The sequence below is a fragment of the Hemicordylus capensis genome, chromosome 4, assembly GCF_027244095.1.
Source record: "Hemicordylus capensis ecotype Gifberg chromosome 4, rHemCap1.1.pri, whole genome shotgun sequence".
NCBI classification, from domain to species: domain Eukaryota; kingdom Metazoa; phylum Chordata; class Lepidosauria; order Squamata; family Cordylidae; genus Hemicordylus; species Hemicordylus capensis.
Genome location: NC_069660.1, coordinates 56,152,915 through 56,168,120, shown reverse-complemented (window position 1 = coordinate 56,168,120; position 15,206 = coordinate 56,152,915). Strand labels below are relative to the sequence as shown.

Below are 15,206 nucleotides of genomic sequence, written 5' to 3'. Positions count from 1 at the left end.
TATCTCAGGGTCCGCTTTTCCACCCAAACCTGGATTGGCTCTATATTCACTCTTGGATCTTGAACGCAGGGCCCTAGCTGACGGGTTATTCTGTCGCAGTCCAAGACACCATCCTTGCATCCAGAAGGGGTTCCACTACCAGAATCTATCAGGCTACATGGTCGACCTTTTCCCACTGGAGTCTTACACATCAAGTCTTCTGCTGCAGGCATCCAAGAGGTTTTGTCCTTTCTTCAGTCAGGCCTTGATATGGGTTTGCGTCCCAGTACTCTTCAAAGGCAGGTGACTGTCCTGGCATCTGTGCTGAATTTCTTGCTGCTGGGGTCTCCTGGTCTACACCCCATGTATGTTTTTTTAAGGGTGACCACTAACAAAGCTCCCCCTCCCATTCACAGGTTTCCCTCATGAGAAATAAGGTTTTGAGTACTTTGATGCTACCACCTTTTGAGCCTCGAAGCTCCTCCTCTTTGAAAATGCTGTCCTTCAAGGTTTTGTTCCTGGTGGCTATCACCTCAGCCAGGACAGTGTTGGAATTGGCTGCTCTCTCAGTCCGAAGGGAGTTCTGTATCATCCAGAGCGATTCTGAGACTAGATCCTACCTTTCTCCCTAAAATCAGTTTAAGCTTTCACAGAATGCAGGAGGTTGTTCTGCCATGCATTTGTCCTTCTCCCACTCATCCTACAGAGAAGCTGTGGCACACACTGGGCGTGTGTAGGGCTATAAAGTGACTCTGGCTAGATAAATTAGGGCTACCATTGTTCTCTCCTATGAATCCTTTAAACGTACCTGTTCCAACAGGTATCGCAGCCCATTCCACCAGAAGTGCCTCTACTTGCGTGGCCTTCTCAGCCCAGGCACCTTAAGCTGAGACTTGTAAAGCAGCAATGTGGGGGTCTGTTATGCCATGTATTAAGCAGCATAACATAAGGTTATCCTTTCCCACTAGCTCCTAGGCAGGACAGATTTGATTTGCCAACAGAGGTTTGGCCGCGCCTCCTTGGTGCTAGGGAGATAACCCCGCCCAGTTCTTTTGTCCGAGAGAACAGACATACACCAAGGGTAGAACCAAACGGTAGAAACCATGGAAAAAACAGGTACTAACAAAAAGAACTCGACTGAAGTAAGTGTACAACAGTAACGACAAAAAGCAACGCAAAAGCCATTACGGACACCCAGGGATTCAGGTGGAAAAGAACCCCCATCGGGAAGAGGCCAGGAGCGCCAAACTGGGTGGGTCAAGGTGTCCCTGGCAACACCAACCAGAAGAAGCCTTCACGATAAGTGAAACCAATGCGCCGTTCTCGGTTGTTGTTGCCAGGGACACCTCTGGGACATACCACAGCTTGGCCATAACATGGGGCGGGTGCGCTCCGGCCTACTCCCGAGGGAGGACCCGCTGAAGTACCCTTCTGCCAAACGTGGCCTGGATGGCAGCATAGGTTTCAATCTTATAATGCCTGGTAAATCGAGAAGGTGTGGACCAGGTGGCAGCTCTACAAATGTCCTGAGCTGGTGCATTAGACGAGAATGCTGCTGAAGTGGCTGCAGCCCTGTAGAGTGTGCCAATATGTTCAATGGTGGTGTGACATGCTGCACCTCATATGCTAATGTGATGCATGCCCATATCCAGTGGGCGATCGTGGGTGATGTCACGGCGGAACCCAAGGACCTAGGATGAAAAGAGACAAACATCTTGTCCGTGGTCCGAAAAGAGGCTGTGTGCTTAATATATTTCTTGAGACATCGCCGGACATCTAGGTTGTGCCACAACTTTTCCCTCTCATGCACTGGATGAGGGCAGAACGAGGGGAGGAAGACGTCTTGAGACTGGTGGAACACTGACGCGACTTTTGGTCTGACGAAGGGGTCCGGAATCAGTCTCACAGCTTCCTTGGAGAAGATGCAGAATGACTTGTGTATGGACAGAGCCCTCAACTCTGAGACTCACCTTGCCAAGGTTATTGCCACTAGAAAAGCAAGTTTAAAAGATAGCACCCTGAGCGGAATACTTGCAATCGGTTCAAATGGTGCCCTTTGAAGCGCTTTTAAAACATGTAAGTCCCATGACGGAAAACGGTTGTAGAAGGCTGCGGTTTGAAGAATGGCCGGCCCCTGTAGGAGGAACGTTGGCGTTCGTCCTTCTATGCTGCTTAGGCAGCTATGGGTTGCACCATTCTTCAGCAGGTGGTTTAGTTTATCTGCTTCCCTCCCAATTATCTCTCAGTTTGGGCAAGTTCCAGTGTTAAGAGGATAACCTCCCTATATCAAGGAAAAAGAAACATTGGTACTTACCATTAAGGGTTCTTTTCAAGGTATAGAGAGGTCATCTGGCGCTCCCACAGATGGGGGGCAATTTTTTCCTGGCAGGTGGGGTAGACTCGCATGGTGGGAATCAGTTCTATTCTGTAATTTTCCTATTGGTCCATTTTTTGGCTGTTACCTTTTGGCTTCTATTTTTACTGTTTGTATTCTTCTAAGATTTGTCCATTCCAAGGTTTTTTCAATCTCTCATATGAACATAGGAAGCTGCCATATACTGAATCAGACCATTGGTCTATCTAGCTCAGTATTGTCTTCACAGACTAGCAGTGGCTTATCCAAGGTTGCAGGCAAGAATCTCTCTCAGCCCTATCTTGGTGATGCCAGGGAGGGAACTTGGAATTCTCTGCTTTTCTCAGAGTGGCTCCATCCTCTGAGGGGAATATCTTACAGTTCTCAGACATCAAGTCTCCCATTCATATGCAGCCAGGGTGGACCCTGCTTAGCCAAGGGGACAAGTCATGCTTGCTACCACAGGATGAGCTCTCGCAACAGTCCTGGAACTGTGGCTTGACTGATGGCTATCCTGACTATGGAAACCAGCCTGCTCAATTTTAATCAGCCCTGTCTAGGAGCATGCAGTGGCTGATAACCCAGTGTTAAGAGGATGATCTCCCTATACATTGAAAAAGAACCCTTCGCGGTAAGTACCATAAGTACCAACGTTCCTTTTGGGACCATTGGTACAGCTAGGCAGCAGCATATTTTAACCCACTCATTTTAGGACTACTTGCATGCCTTGCAACCAGCCCACCTTGCATAAAAGAAAGGGGCAAATACTACTCTGCTCAACAAGCATGGAAGCAAGGGATAGCATTCAGTGTTGCTTGCAAAAGGACTTGTTGCTGTATTCTACAGTATTGTGCTAGTGGAAGAACAGTCACTTTATGCAAGAGATAGTGCAGTGTGGTGCACTTCACATAATGACCTTGTGCTAGGTCCTTACACTGGTGCCTCAGCATTTAGGCTAGTGCAGGGACCAGGCTGCATGCTGCCTAAAGAGGCCAGAATGCATGTGGGCATATAGAGGTGGTCAGCAGCCAGTATAGATGCATCATACAGTTCCAGCATTTAGGAGGTATTTAATCAGTAACCTTTTAAAATACTTCCATTTTACTTGTCACCCAGTTGTATTTCTAAATGAGTAACTGGTGCTCTGCTTAAAGTACATATGTTTCAACTTCTCAAAGCAAGTGTTCTACTGTTAGTACATTGCAATACTTCTGTGTAAGGGTTGGTTCAAATCATACTCATGACTGTTAGTGGACAGCCAGACTAAATTGCTCACGAGCAGGCCCACTGCCCTCAATGGAACAAGTAGTCATGACTAACTTACTCATTAATAACCCCATTTAAAAAGGATAACTGAGTCTGTATATCAGCCAGTATTATGAATACTTAGTGAAATAGTTGGAAAAAACAACTACTATTGCATCAACTTATGCATAGATGCAGGATGGTTGCCTCTATAGCTATGTACTTTTGTTACTTCTAAAGCTACTGTTTTTCTTACATGGTAGTGAAAAATAAAGTAATGTTTTTAGAGTGTGTTTATGGTTACAATTACTCCTGAATTCCACATTGATGTGTACCACAGGCAGATGGCTCAAAGTGATTCAAGCCAGCCAATTTTTATCCTGATGGAGGGCTGCCTTATTGCATTTATTTGGTGCATTCTCCTAATAAAATCCCTGCTTATGCCTCCCCAGTCTAATTTTGTGGATCTGTGCCAACTGGAAATCCATGGCTGTATCTTGTATTGGGAAGGGGAATCTAGTGGTTAATAAGAGTGGTACTAAATAGATGTGACAGTGCTTTCATGGACAAAATAGGTTCTGCAGAGCATATGCAATCTTCTTTGTATTCATTCTGAACTAACTACAGGAGTTCTGGTACAGCCTCCGATGTCTAAGGAAAGAAACTGGCATATGACTGTGGCATTACATGTATGTTCCTTCTGCAAAAGAAGAGTTCTAGTATACTAAAACCTTTTTGCTACAAATAGTATATGACAGGCTTCTCAATTAAGCCATATAAGAAATATTACGTTTTGGAATTGGGATATGGTAACATGCCTGAAGAAGAATGTAGTTGCCATCATTATCCACACTGGAATTACAGCAGAGAACAGTACTTTTTAATAAAGAAAAAAGGCTAACCTTGGTTGTTGTAGGGTATATTTTTGGAAGTTCTTGAATTTCTGGTGGGGAAAAATCTATGTAAAGCCCTCATTTGAATTAACTTTCTCAAAAATAAAACACAAAACTACTATACAAATGCTCCTGAATAAATAGGTCAGATAACATGCCATTGTTATCTGACATTTATAAAATTTTTGAAAAAGCACTTCTACCATATTTCCCTATATTGTATCTCTAAAGTTCAGTCTTATTTTGGTCTCTGCTCAGCAGTACAAAGAAAACACATAAAACTCTTAAGCATTAATAATTCACCCTAAAGTATAATTAGGTTAAATATTAGACTCTGTCTGATCCTATCAGCCATCACACGAAATTAGAAGAAATCAAGCAAAAAACCTGTCTGAATGGCCTGAAAAATATCTTTGTAGAGGAGCTTATAAGAGAAGTACATATGTACATGGTCATACCTGTTCCTCAAAGGAATCTGCTTTAAACCTACCCTCATGGAGAGCATTAAAACATGCCAACAAGAACATCCTTCTATACTTAGGCACCATTAATGTGCTAAGGTACCTAGCAGGTTTGGAGTTATGTATCTGGTTCACAAGGTAAAGTTTATTTATAACATAAGGTACATTATTTTGGCATGCGCTGTCAAGGAGCCTTTGTTAGAGGCCTAACGTGGCACATTCATGGCCCCATACTATCAGTAGCTCAGGGAAGGCTCAAAGTAATTAGAATTTCTTCACCACTAGTAATTTCCATTGTGACTGAAAGCCATCCATCAGTACCAGAGGTACCAAACCCTTAGAGAGAGAAAGTTTTAACCGTAAGTTATATACTACTAGCACTAGCCAGACTGGTTTCAGCACTTGGTACGCCTGCTTCTAAATGTAAAATCACATTAGGCACACAGCAAAGCACTTGAAATAAACTTCTCAAAAACAGGTTTGTTTCTACAGCTGTGAAATTGGCGCACAGGTGATTTGGGCACCATATAGGAGATAAAGGTGTGAAGAACCGGCTCTATTCGCACCTGAATTATTTCTTTGTCAAATTTGTACCTCCCCAAATGTTCGTCTCTGGCCAGTTAATAACATAAAGGTAAAGTGTGCCGTCAAGTCTGTTTCGATTCTGACACCCACAGAGCGCTGTGGTTTTCTTGGTAGAACACAGGAGGGGTTTACCATTGCCTCCTCTCGTGCAAAATGAGATGATGCCTTAAACATCTTCCTATATCGCTACTGCCTGAAATAGTACCAGTGGGGATTCGAACCGGCAACCTTCTGGTTGTTAGTCAAGCATTTCACCGCTGTGCCATTTAAGGTGATTAAAACAATTTAGGCTATCTAAAAAATCAAAGCTGAAAAGGCTTGGGTGAAATGATAGGATCCTATTTCAGTAGGGAGTGCATTGTACACTCTTGGGGCAACAACTGAGCAGGCCTGTCCCTGTGTGGCCACCAGCCGAGCTGGCAGCAACAGGAGACTGACCACTCCAGATTACCTCAATGGGCGGTGGGGCTCATAATGAAGAGGATGCTCTCTTAAATATGTAGGGCCTAAGCTGTTTAGGGCTTTATCGGTTCTAACCAGCACTTTGTATTTTGCCCAGAAACCTATTGGCGGCCAGTATAGTTGTATCAACAAAGGGGTGATGTGATCTCTCTGAAATGACCCCGAGACCAACCTGGCTGCTGTATTCTCTACCAACTGGAGTTTCTGAACTACATACAAAGGCAGCCCCACATAGAGAGCATTGCAGAAGTCAAGTCTGGAGGTTACCAACATATGTACCACTGTTTTGAGGTCATTCACCTCAAGAAATGATCGCAGCTGGTGTATCAGCTGAAGCTGCTAGAAAGCCCCTCTGGCCACCGCCTCAACCTAAGATACCAGGGAGAGGTATGGATCCAGAAGCACTCCTAGACTGTGTACTTGTTCCTTTTGGGGAAGTGTGACACCATCTAGAACAGGCAGATCAAAATCATCCTGACCCTGCAAAATAAGTACCTCTGTCTTATCTGGATTCAGTCTGTTTATTCTCCCTCATCCAGCCCATTGCTGCTTTGAGGCAGTCATTTAGGGAGGTTGTGCCATCTCCTGATGATGTTGACATGGAGAAGTAGATCTGGGTGTCGTCAGCATACAAATAACACCCCACACCAAATCCCTTGATGATCTTTCCCAGCGGTTTCATGTAGATGTTAAAAGCATTGGAGACAGTATGCAGCCCTGGGGGATGCCGCACATAAGCTCAGATTTTGAAGAGCAGCGGTCTCCAGTTGACACCATCTGGAATCTGTCCGGGAGGTAGGAGTGGAACCACTGTAAGACAGTGCCTCCCACCCCTAACGTGCTCAGATGTTGCAAAGGATACTATGGTTGACAGTATCGAAAACTGCCGAGCGAGCCAAAAGGACCGACAGAGTCACACTTCCTCTGTCAATTCCCAATTGGAGATCATCCATCAGGCCGCCCAAGGCAGTTTCTACCACATAGCCTGCCCTAAAGCCAGTTCAAATAGAACTGGCTCTGTTAGGACTCAAATAGAACTGGACCCCCAAAAGGGGGTGCTAGTCAGAGTTCATGGTGGTTTGAGGGGGCATGCTTGTAAAAAGGAATCTGATAAGGATTCCCCTTTACAAGCAAAGGAGGGAACCCTGCCTACCTTTAATAAAAAATTAAATTATCCCAAATTGGGTGGTGAGAGAGCACCTAATTGGGACGGTGGGCTCCTCTGAATTCTCTGGACTGGGCCCATCACAACCCCATTCTTGTCTCTATGCATCTGTGGGGGCTGGAACCAGGCTGTGCTAGGCCTGGTCCAGATAATTCAGAGGAGCCGCTGCCAGTTCCAGTGCAGGTACTATCTTGCTGCTGCTGCTTTTTTTTTTTTTTTGGTTCGGTTTTTTTAAAGGTAAGCAGGATTCCCCTCTCTGCTTGTAAAGGGGCTCCTCATTGGATTCTCCTCTATAAGAATTTTCCCTCGAGCTGCCAAACTGGTTCTACCCACTTCTACACCCAACTGCTAGAATTGGTTCTGAGCACACCCCTAATAGGAGATGGGCTAATACTTTAGCTTTGTATAGTTTGATAGCAGCCAGGATAAACTGTCCACATAGTTTGCAAAAAAGCCAAGATTGCTGAAATACTGCTTTGGGCATTTCGTGTTACAAACTCTGTGCACGTTTAAATGAACTTTTGCTTGGAAAACTACCCCTAAATATTTAAAACAGTCAACTTGCTTTGTTTTAAATCTGTCAATACTCTAATTCAACGTCTTAGCAGACTTTGCAAGCATCATTTTATTTTATTTTTGTAATTAACCTGCAAGGAATCTTCAATGCTCTTCTTAACTTAATGGGGACAGGGATAAAAGTGCATGTTCATCAGTATAAGGGGGCACAGATATGTGCTTAAATGCTAATTTTGGAGGATGGTGACCTAAATTACTCCACCAAGGAATTTATATAAAAATGAAACAAAAGGGCTAAAATGCAACCCTGTCATATACCTTTCTGAGTAAAAATTGCTTATAAAGTTGTCCATATGCATTGCCTCGAACTTGCAAACAAGTTTTCTCATATAATTTGTAAATAAGCAGGTATCTCTGATCAGTCAAAGAGGCTTTAAGTTTTCTCCATAGTTTCTCCTGCAAAATTAGATCAAAGGCAAACTTAAAATCCACAAAAGTGGCGTATAAGACTGAGAATTTTGAATATATTTTTCTACCAAATGATGGACAAGCCCTGCTCCAAAGGTAAACGGCCACTAGAACCTCTTCAGTCTCAAACCAGTCAAGCAGGTATCTCAAAATTTTTTGAAGTAGCTAAGTATGTTAAACATGGTAAACTTTCTATGGATTAACAGTGTGTGGGAAATTTCTGGAAAAAAATCCACTTCATATCTCTAGTGTATTCACACTGTGCCTTTTGGGCATAACTCCGTCTATTCTATCAATAATTTGTTGTGCTATAGTTCCTTGCAGAAATGATTAGCCCTGATTTTCTCTAGCTTGCTTTATCCACACTGAATGCTTGGAAAAGAAACCTTTTAAAAACAAAACTACCCTTCTCTCTAATTTTCTGAAACACTTGAGACCCAGATAAGTGCATTTAAGTTCTAGCTTCTTATGAACAGTGGCTCAAGGAGGTAGCATAACTGATAAAACACACCTGCCCCTAGGCAGAAATAGGCATTCAAAATTATGGTAAGACGCTAACGATATGATGGATGTGTGCATGTGAGAGAGAACCGTGTGCAGCAGGCAAGCCACTGAAACTGAGCAGCAGCCTTTTTTCTTTGGCAGTGAGAATTATTGTGTCCAGAGCAACAGGTAATCTCTCACTGGAGCCATTCACACAACTGTGTTTGTGTGTGTGTGTTTCTGTCCGTCCCCAACTCGCCTTCTTCCCAGCTCTGCAATGTTGCTGGAAGTGCAAACTGTGCCCCCAAATGATCCACACTGGAGCTCCGGAGGACAGGACAACATCTCTTGGTCTCTGGATATCCCACAATGCACTGTGTGACATCATCATCACAATTATTATTATTATTATTATTATTATTATTATTATTATTATTATTATTATATCCTGCTCTTCCTCCAAGGAGCCCAGAGCAGTGTACTTTATACTTGAGTTTCTCTTTCCCAACAACCCTCTGAAGTAGATTAGGCTGAGAGAGAAGTGACTGGCCCAGAGTCACCCAGCTAGTTTCATTGTTGAATGGGGATTTGAACTCTGGTCTCCGCGGTCCTAGTCCAGCACTCTAATCACTACACCACGCTGGCTCTTTGTGTGGTGCACTGGGGGACTCCCCCAGAACATAGAGCACCTATCTCTGTGTCCACTGGGGCTGAATGCAGCCCCAGCGAACACACAATCCCAGAGCCTGGGTTAAGGGCTCGCTCAAGCCTTTAACCGTGGCTTAAAGCCAGGCTAGCTGGCACTGCCCCGCTGGGATTGGGCCCAATCCCGGTGGTCCTCACATGCAGCCTAACCCAGGCTGGGTGTCCCTCATCTGGGTTAGGGTTTGCATGAGAACAGCCTCCTTATGTAGATTGCAACCTTTATTTAAAAGAAAGTAACTTCTGTGATTTCAAAATTTAAATCTTAACTTTCTATATGGGAAGATCTGGCTCACAGATCTTGCATAGGGCAGTAACAATTCTTCATTTATCCCACTTGGGAGGTAGCAAAAGTTCATGTGCAATATCCTCTAAAGCAGTCTTGCAAAACACCATGAAAATCTGTGGTTGCATTCCTTTTATCCTGAAACCCCATTGTAAACACACGTTTCCTTTTTCCACTGCTTGCTGTCCCTTGCTTTTTTACAGAGCCCTTTCACATGAAAGCACTTCATTTTGTCTTTAAGTTCATGAAAATAATAAAATAAAGCTGGTTCCCCTGGCAAAGATGATTGAGGACAAATAAAAGGACGTAATCACTTTCTGTTTAGATTTACAGATGAAACTCCAGTGAATTGATGACTGATAGGGGACCACTGCTCTGCTTTCTACTACCACACATGGTCAAATTGGTCACTGACTCAATAGATGCTGGTTATTTTTGTTAATCATCCTGTGTTTGCAGATAAAGTTTACATTGTTATAGGACAATTTGAAGGGTTATTAAACCTACACTGCTTGTTTTTCTGGGGTGAGGACATAGTGTTTCAAAAGCACTGGGCTGATAAGATGTTTATGTCATGTTTGCGAGGCAGCATAGTTCTGTGGATAGTGGACTTGGGCATAGGTTCAAATTTCTCCTCAGGGCTCATTAACTTTAAATAAATCTCTGTTTCTCAGCTTTAGTTGCCCATCTCTAAAGGGGAAAGAACCGTAGTATATGCCTTAGGGTTGGGAAGACCAGAATACTGTTTCCTATGCAAAATAATTTTCCACACCTCTTCAAATCTTCTGTCAGTTCCTCCTTTCCTGAACCATATTATTGATGCTGGCTACGGAGGTACTATCTAAAAGCAAAGAGAAGAAAAAGATAATGGGCTGTGTCGTGAAACCTGCAATCTTTCACCAATGCTTCTTCCCCCCCAAACTGGCCAAGTAAAATGACCCTGCTTTCTCCTGCTTAATTGGGGACATTTGTTCTTCTGGGAGATCAAGCGTTACACAAATCTCCACCTTCATCTCAGATTTATTTCCATGCCTAGCAACTAACACACAACTCCTACTGAGGAAAGGGGGCAAAGACTGCCAAGTTTAACAGGCAGACACGGAAGCAAAGACTTTTGAGAGTGAATGAGCCAGAGATGGGGTACACCTATGTACAAAGGTGAATAATAATTAGCACAGCTACTGTCTGTAAACACAACTAAGTGACAGTATAGGACCTGGGGGAGAAGATCCTATTCTTTAAGGTCTGCAGAACTTGCTGGGCACCTCAGTAACATGAGCCGGAGATGGGGTACACCTAAGTAGGACAGAAGGGAAGAGCAAAAGTGGTCAGATGTGAGAGTCGCTAGAGACACAGAGCAGGGAAATTTTGACAAAGGTGGAGCCATACCTTTGGAAATTAAGCTGGAGCTGCACTCAGAGGCAACTTATATTTCTGACCACATTTCTAAACATTGCTGTATGATGGGATATCTTGCTAGTGGTAAATAATAATCCAGACGGTGTGGCAGTAGGTTTGCTTTGTAATTGCTGTTTCCTACACAAAGCATGCTGTAGTGCCAAGCACTGGACTATCTGTGTGGTATTAAATACTGTAGTGAACTGTGTGATAAACAGTTCAGAACATTCACCATAGTCCTTTTAAAGCAATAACAACTGAAACCCATGCTGGTTTGCTCAGAAGAAATTCCCAGTGGCTTGCATCCAAAATACTGAAGCAGGTGTGTAACATGGACTGCATAACTGCTTTGGAGAATTGTTGTAAACTAGTTGTACATTGCCCTGTGCACAGTGGGGAGGGAGAATTTTGGGGTTCTGACTTCCCCTTGGATCACCCGGTAACTGTTGGAAATATGTCCCTCACGGTCACATTTCTGTGTGTCACAGAGCTCTGCAGTGGGGACGAGTAATGGGTGACATTCACTCCCTGCTACTTCCCCCAAAAGCACTTCATGCCAAATGGAAGTATGTTTCCGAGGGCTGTGCGACCTTCAGGGCCATATTTCTACCAGTTATAGGGCAATTTGAGGGGCAAGTAGGAACCCTGAAATTCTCTCCCTGCTATGTACTAGGCACAATATTAATGGGGAAAACTGCCACAGCAGGTGCACAGCATTCTATTTTAAACCCATTTTGGTAGTCCGGATGTGAGTCTCTGAATTCAATGAGACTTACTCTCAAATGGCTGAGTGTAGGTTTGCTCTCTTACTAGGACTGGACTCCATTGAACATAGTAGGACTTAGTTTTAAGTAAATAGGATTTGACTACATGTCTCTTTAATGAGGCCACACTCGAATGGATGGCTGCATTGTGATGTTGTTATGGAAATTATGTGTGTTGTTGCTCCCGACTAATTAAAGAAGATGCAGATACCACCAAGTCATTAAGGAAGATGCAGCTGTTATCAATTTTTACAATGTCCAGAAGGGTAGCCGTGTTAGATTGTTGCAGCACAAGCATCAGAGAGTTCTGTATCACCTTAAAGCAGGGCTGCACAGCTTCATCCCTCTAGCTGTTGCTGGACTACAGCACCCATCATCTTCAGCCACACTGGCCAGTAGTCTGGGTTGATGGGTATTGTAGTCCAACAGCAGCTGGAGGGACAAAGTTGTGTTCCCCTGTCTTAAAGAATAATACATGCATTGTGGCAGAAGCTTTCATGTGTCAGACTCAACATCAGGTGTTGAGTCTGGTGATGCAGGTGTGACCCCACATTAGCCTTCAGTGTGCCACTGGACTCTTTGTTGCTTTTACTGTTATTTTAGGTGTTCTTTGGAAAAAAATGCAGGTTTAATGTTTTAAAAAAGACTGTTTATTTGATAAAGCCTGTAATTTACATTGAAATCAGTGTGACTTATGGAATGGTTAATCAGTGGCTAATAAGCAACTGAAATGTTGCATTCTTCTTTTTTTGTAGAGCCCCTGAAATCATCCTGGGTTTACCATTTTGTGAAGCTATTGACATGTGGTCGCTGGGCTGTGTGATAGCAGAACTGTTTCTTGGGTGGCCTTTGTACCCAGGAGCATCAGAATATGATCAGGTAAGTGTATGTGGGTACAGGTGGCCTTAATTCGTGGGGGTTCCATTCTTGCCTATAGGTGTGAATACGGAAACCATGAATGATGAAACCTTGAGTCAATGGGAATTCCGAGTCAATTCGAGACACTCAAAATTGCAGAAAGGCGAATTTTGCCTGTTTTTTTAACCTGTAATGACCTGCCTTGGCTGGCTGCCCAGCAGTTGCGAAAACCACTGTTTTCAGAGGAGAAGGGAGAGCCAACAGACAGGAATGGAGAGTAGTCACAAACATTGCCAGAAGTCAACTCAGGAATTCCTCAGGATCAGGGGTAAACACGAATCAGGGTCAGACAACAACAAACGGGTCCAGATTTCTAGGTCAAGGTTGCTCATGGTAGGGCTGGTCACCACAGACGTTGCTTCCAGCACAGACCCAGCTTTCTGACTGCTCTAAATAGGCAGTGTGCTGAGAGCCCCACCCATCACTGCAGCTGGGCCATTTCTGGGACACTTGTTCCTTCTGGCCAGCTCCTCCGACCTAAAATGTTCCTCTCTCTGAGCCTGTACTCTGGCCAAACATCGCTGTCAGGGATCTGAGGCAGGCACCTCAACTTCAGTGGCCTCAGAGGCTTCATCAGGAGGAGGGAAGGAGGCAGAGCGGCCTGCAGGCCTGTCAGCTCTGTCTCTGCTGAGTTGACCGGAGTTTCAGCCAGCTCCCTCTGCTTTGGGTCTTCATCTGAGGAATCCTCCTCCCCAACCCCCATTGGAGTCATCACTCTATCCACTGATAATGAAACTGGGTCTCTAAGACCAATCACGGATACATGAAAGTCCGTGGATAACAGGGACCATCTGAATTTGTGCAACTTTAATTAAAATCTTAATTCATGTTTGGGGGGATGGTATTAAATACAATATTATTTCAAACCCCTTCTGAAATAGGTTTTGAATTTACTAAGGTAGTTTATTTCTAAATTGTACAAAAATTGTATTCTGAAAGAGTCTGTGAGAGGAGACACGTTATTGGTAGGTGTTTATTTTATGAGCTCTTCAAGACCTCTACCAAACAAGGTCCAGCTTTGCTTATAATGCACTGAGCTAAATTCATGGTATAAGGCAGTAGTCCTAAGCTTGCTTGGGAGTAAGTGTTGTAGTCAGTGAGATTTCTCCTCTGAATAAATACACTTACGATTTATGTATGTATGTATTTAAAATATTTGTATCCCATCCTTCCAGTGCAATATTGCTCAGGGTGGCTCTTGTGTTGTTCATGTCCATCTGATTGTATTATGCATAAAGAATCTAGCATATGGATTGGTGGCCAGAAGAATGGGGTTATTGATCAAAGCCAAATACTTGTTTCGTATTTATCAATCAGTAAGTGCTTTAAGATGTTACAAATTTAACCTAGAGTCCCTCGTTGGTCAGCAAATGGTAGCTATCTTGGGCTCATTTTGTGATGAGGGAATTCTTTACGTAAACTGGTAAGATATAATATACACTCTACTGGTATGTAGCAACAATTCATTGTGTCTTAGTATCCTGTACCAGAAATGACAGGATTATTAAATTATTAAGTTGCAGCAGTGCTACTGCCAGCCACCTCAGCTTGAGCTGATTATGGGACATCCTAAGGGTGTGAGCAGATGACAACAGTATTGTAGCTCCTTGTTCCCTTAGCCATACAGGTGTACATGTAGATGAAGGCACACCAGAAATTCACCGTGTACAAGAACGAGAAGTTCCACACTCTTTTTTTCCTAAATACTATTTAAACAGATCCACCCAGAGAGTATCATGCATTCTTATATTCAGGTTTGTCAGCTTGCTAGCATAATCATCACAGGTATCTTTTTGTCTTTTGCAGATTCGTTACATTTCACAAACTCAAGGCCTTCCAGCAGAGTATCTTCTAAGTGCAGGAACGAAAACAAGCAGGTTTTTTAACAGAGATCCAAATTTGGGATATCCACTGTGGAGGCTAAAGGTCTTTCTTTTTATTTAGAAGTTCATTTTGTTGTTTGAAAATAAGAGTGGATGATATGTGAATGGGAGGGGCAAGGACGGAGGGCCCTTTTCTATACCCTCCCTCTACTCTCATGCTATTATATTATATCTGAAAGCATTCCTTCTATGGGCACATTCAGTGACTCAGACACAACCCATGGAGCTACTTCTACTTCTGGTGCAAGTAACCTGTACACAGGAGCAAAGGGGTTTTAATTGGATTCCTAACAATGCTATATTTTTGTTAGAATGTCTTCAGCTGAGACTTTTTGGAAACAAGTGTTCTTTTTTGGGATTTGCAATGATTGTGCCCACAAAGGGTTGAGGAAATTTTCTTTGTACTTGCAACAAAAAGAGAGAAGAAAGAACTTATAGGTGGACCTCGCTATATGAAGTTCCACTAATCGCGGTTTTGACTATTTGTGGTCCACAAAAAGGAACCCTACCTCATGATCCGTGGATATGAAAGGGTTAAAACCCACATATCAGTGGTTCCGAGAAGGCTGGAAATGGCTGCAGAGGTCATTTCTGGCTGCCATTTTTTCCACAGGAGCCATTTTGTAGTTCATTTCATCAGAAAAA

At 43.4% G+C, this 15,206-nt stretch overlaps 1 protein-coding gene across 7 annotated transcripts in view; it reads left to right on the top strand.

The window, feature by feature from the left end:
• HIPK1 (homeodomain interacting protein kinase 1) overlaps positions 1 to 15,206 on the top strand; it is a 72,667-nt gene that overhangs the window by 23,400 nt on the left and 34,061 nt on the right. For all 7 annotated transcript variants that reach the window (XM_053245423.1, XM_053245419.1, XM_053245425.1 and 4 more), the window contains 2 exons: positions 12,516 to 12,639; positions 14,485 to 14,604. In XM_053245423.1, the coding sequence (XP_053101398.1) occupies positions 12,516 to 12,639; positions 14,485 to 14,604 (244 nt within the window). The remainder of the gene's footprint in view (positions 1 to 12,515; positions 12,640 to 14,484; positions 14,605 to 15,206) is intronic.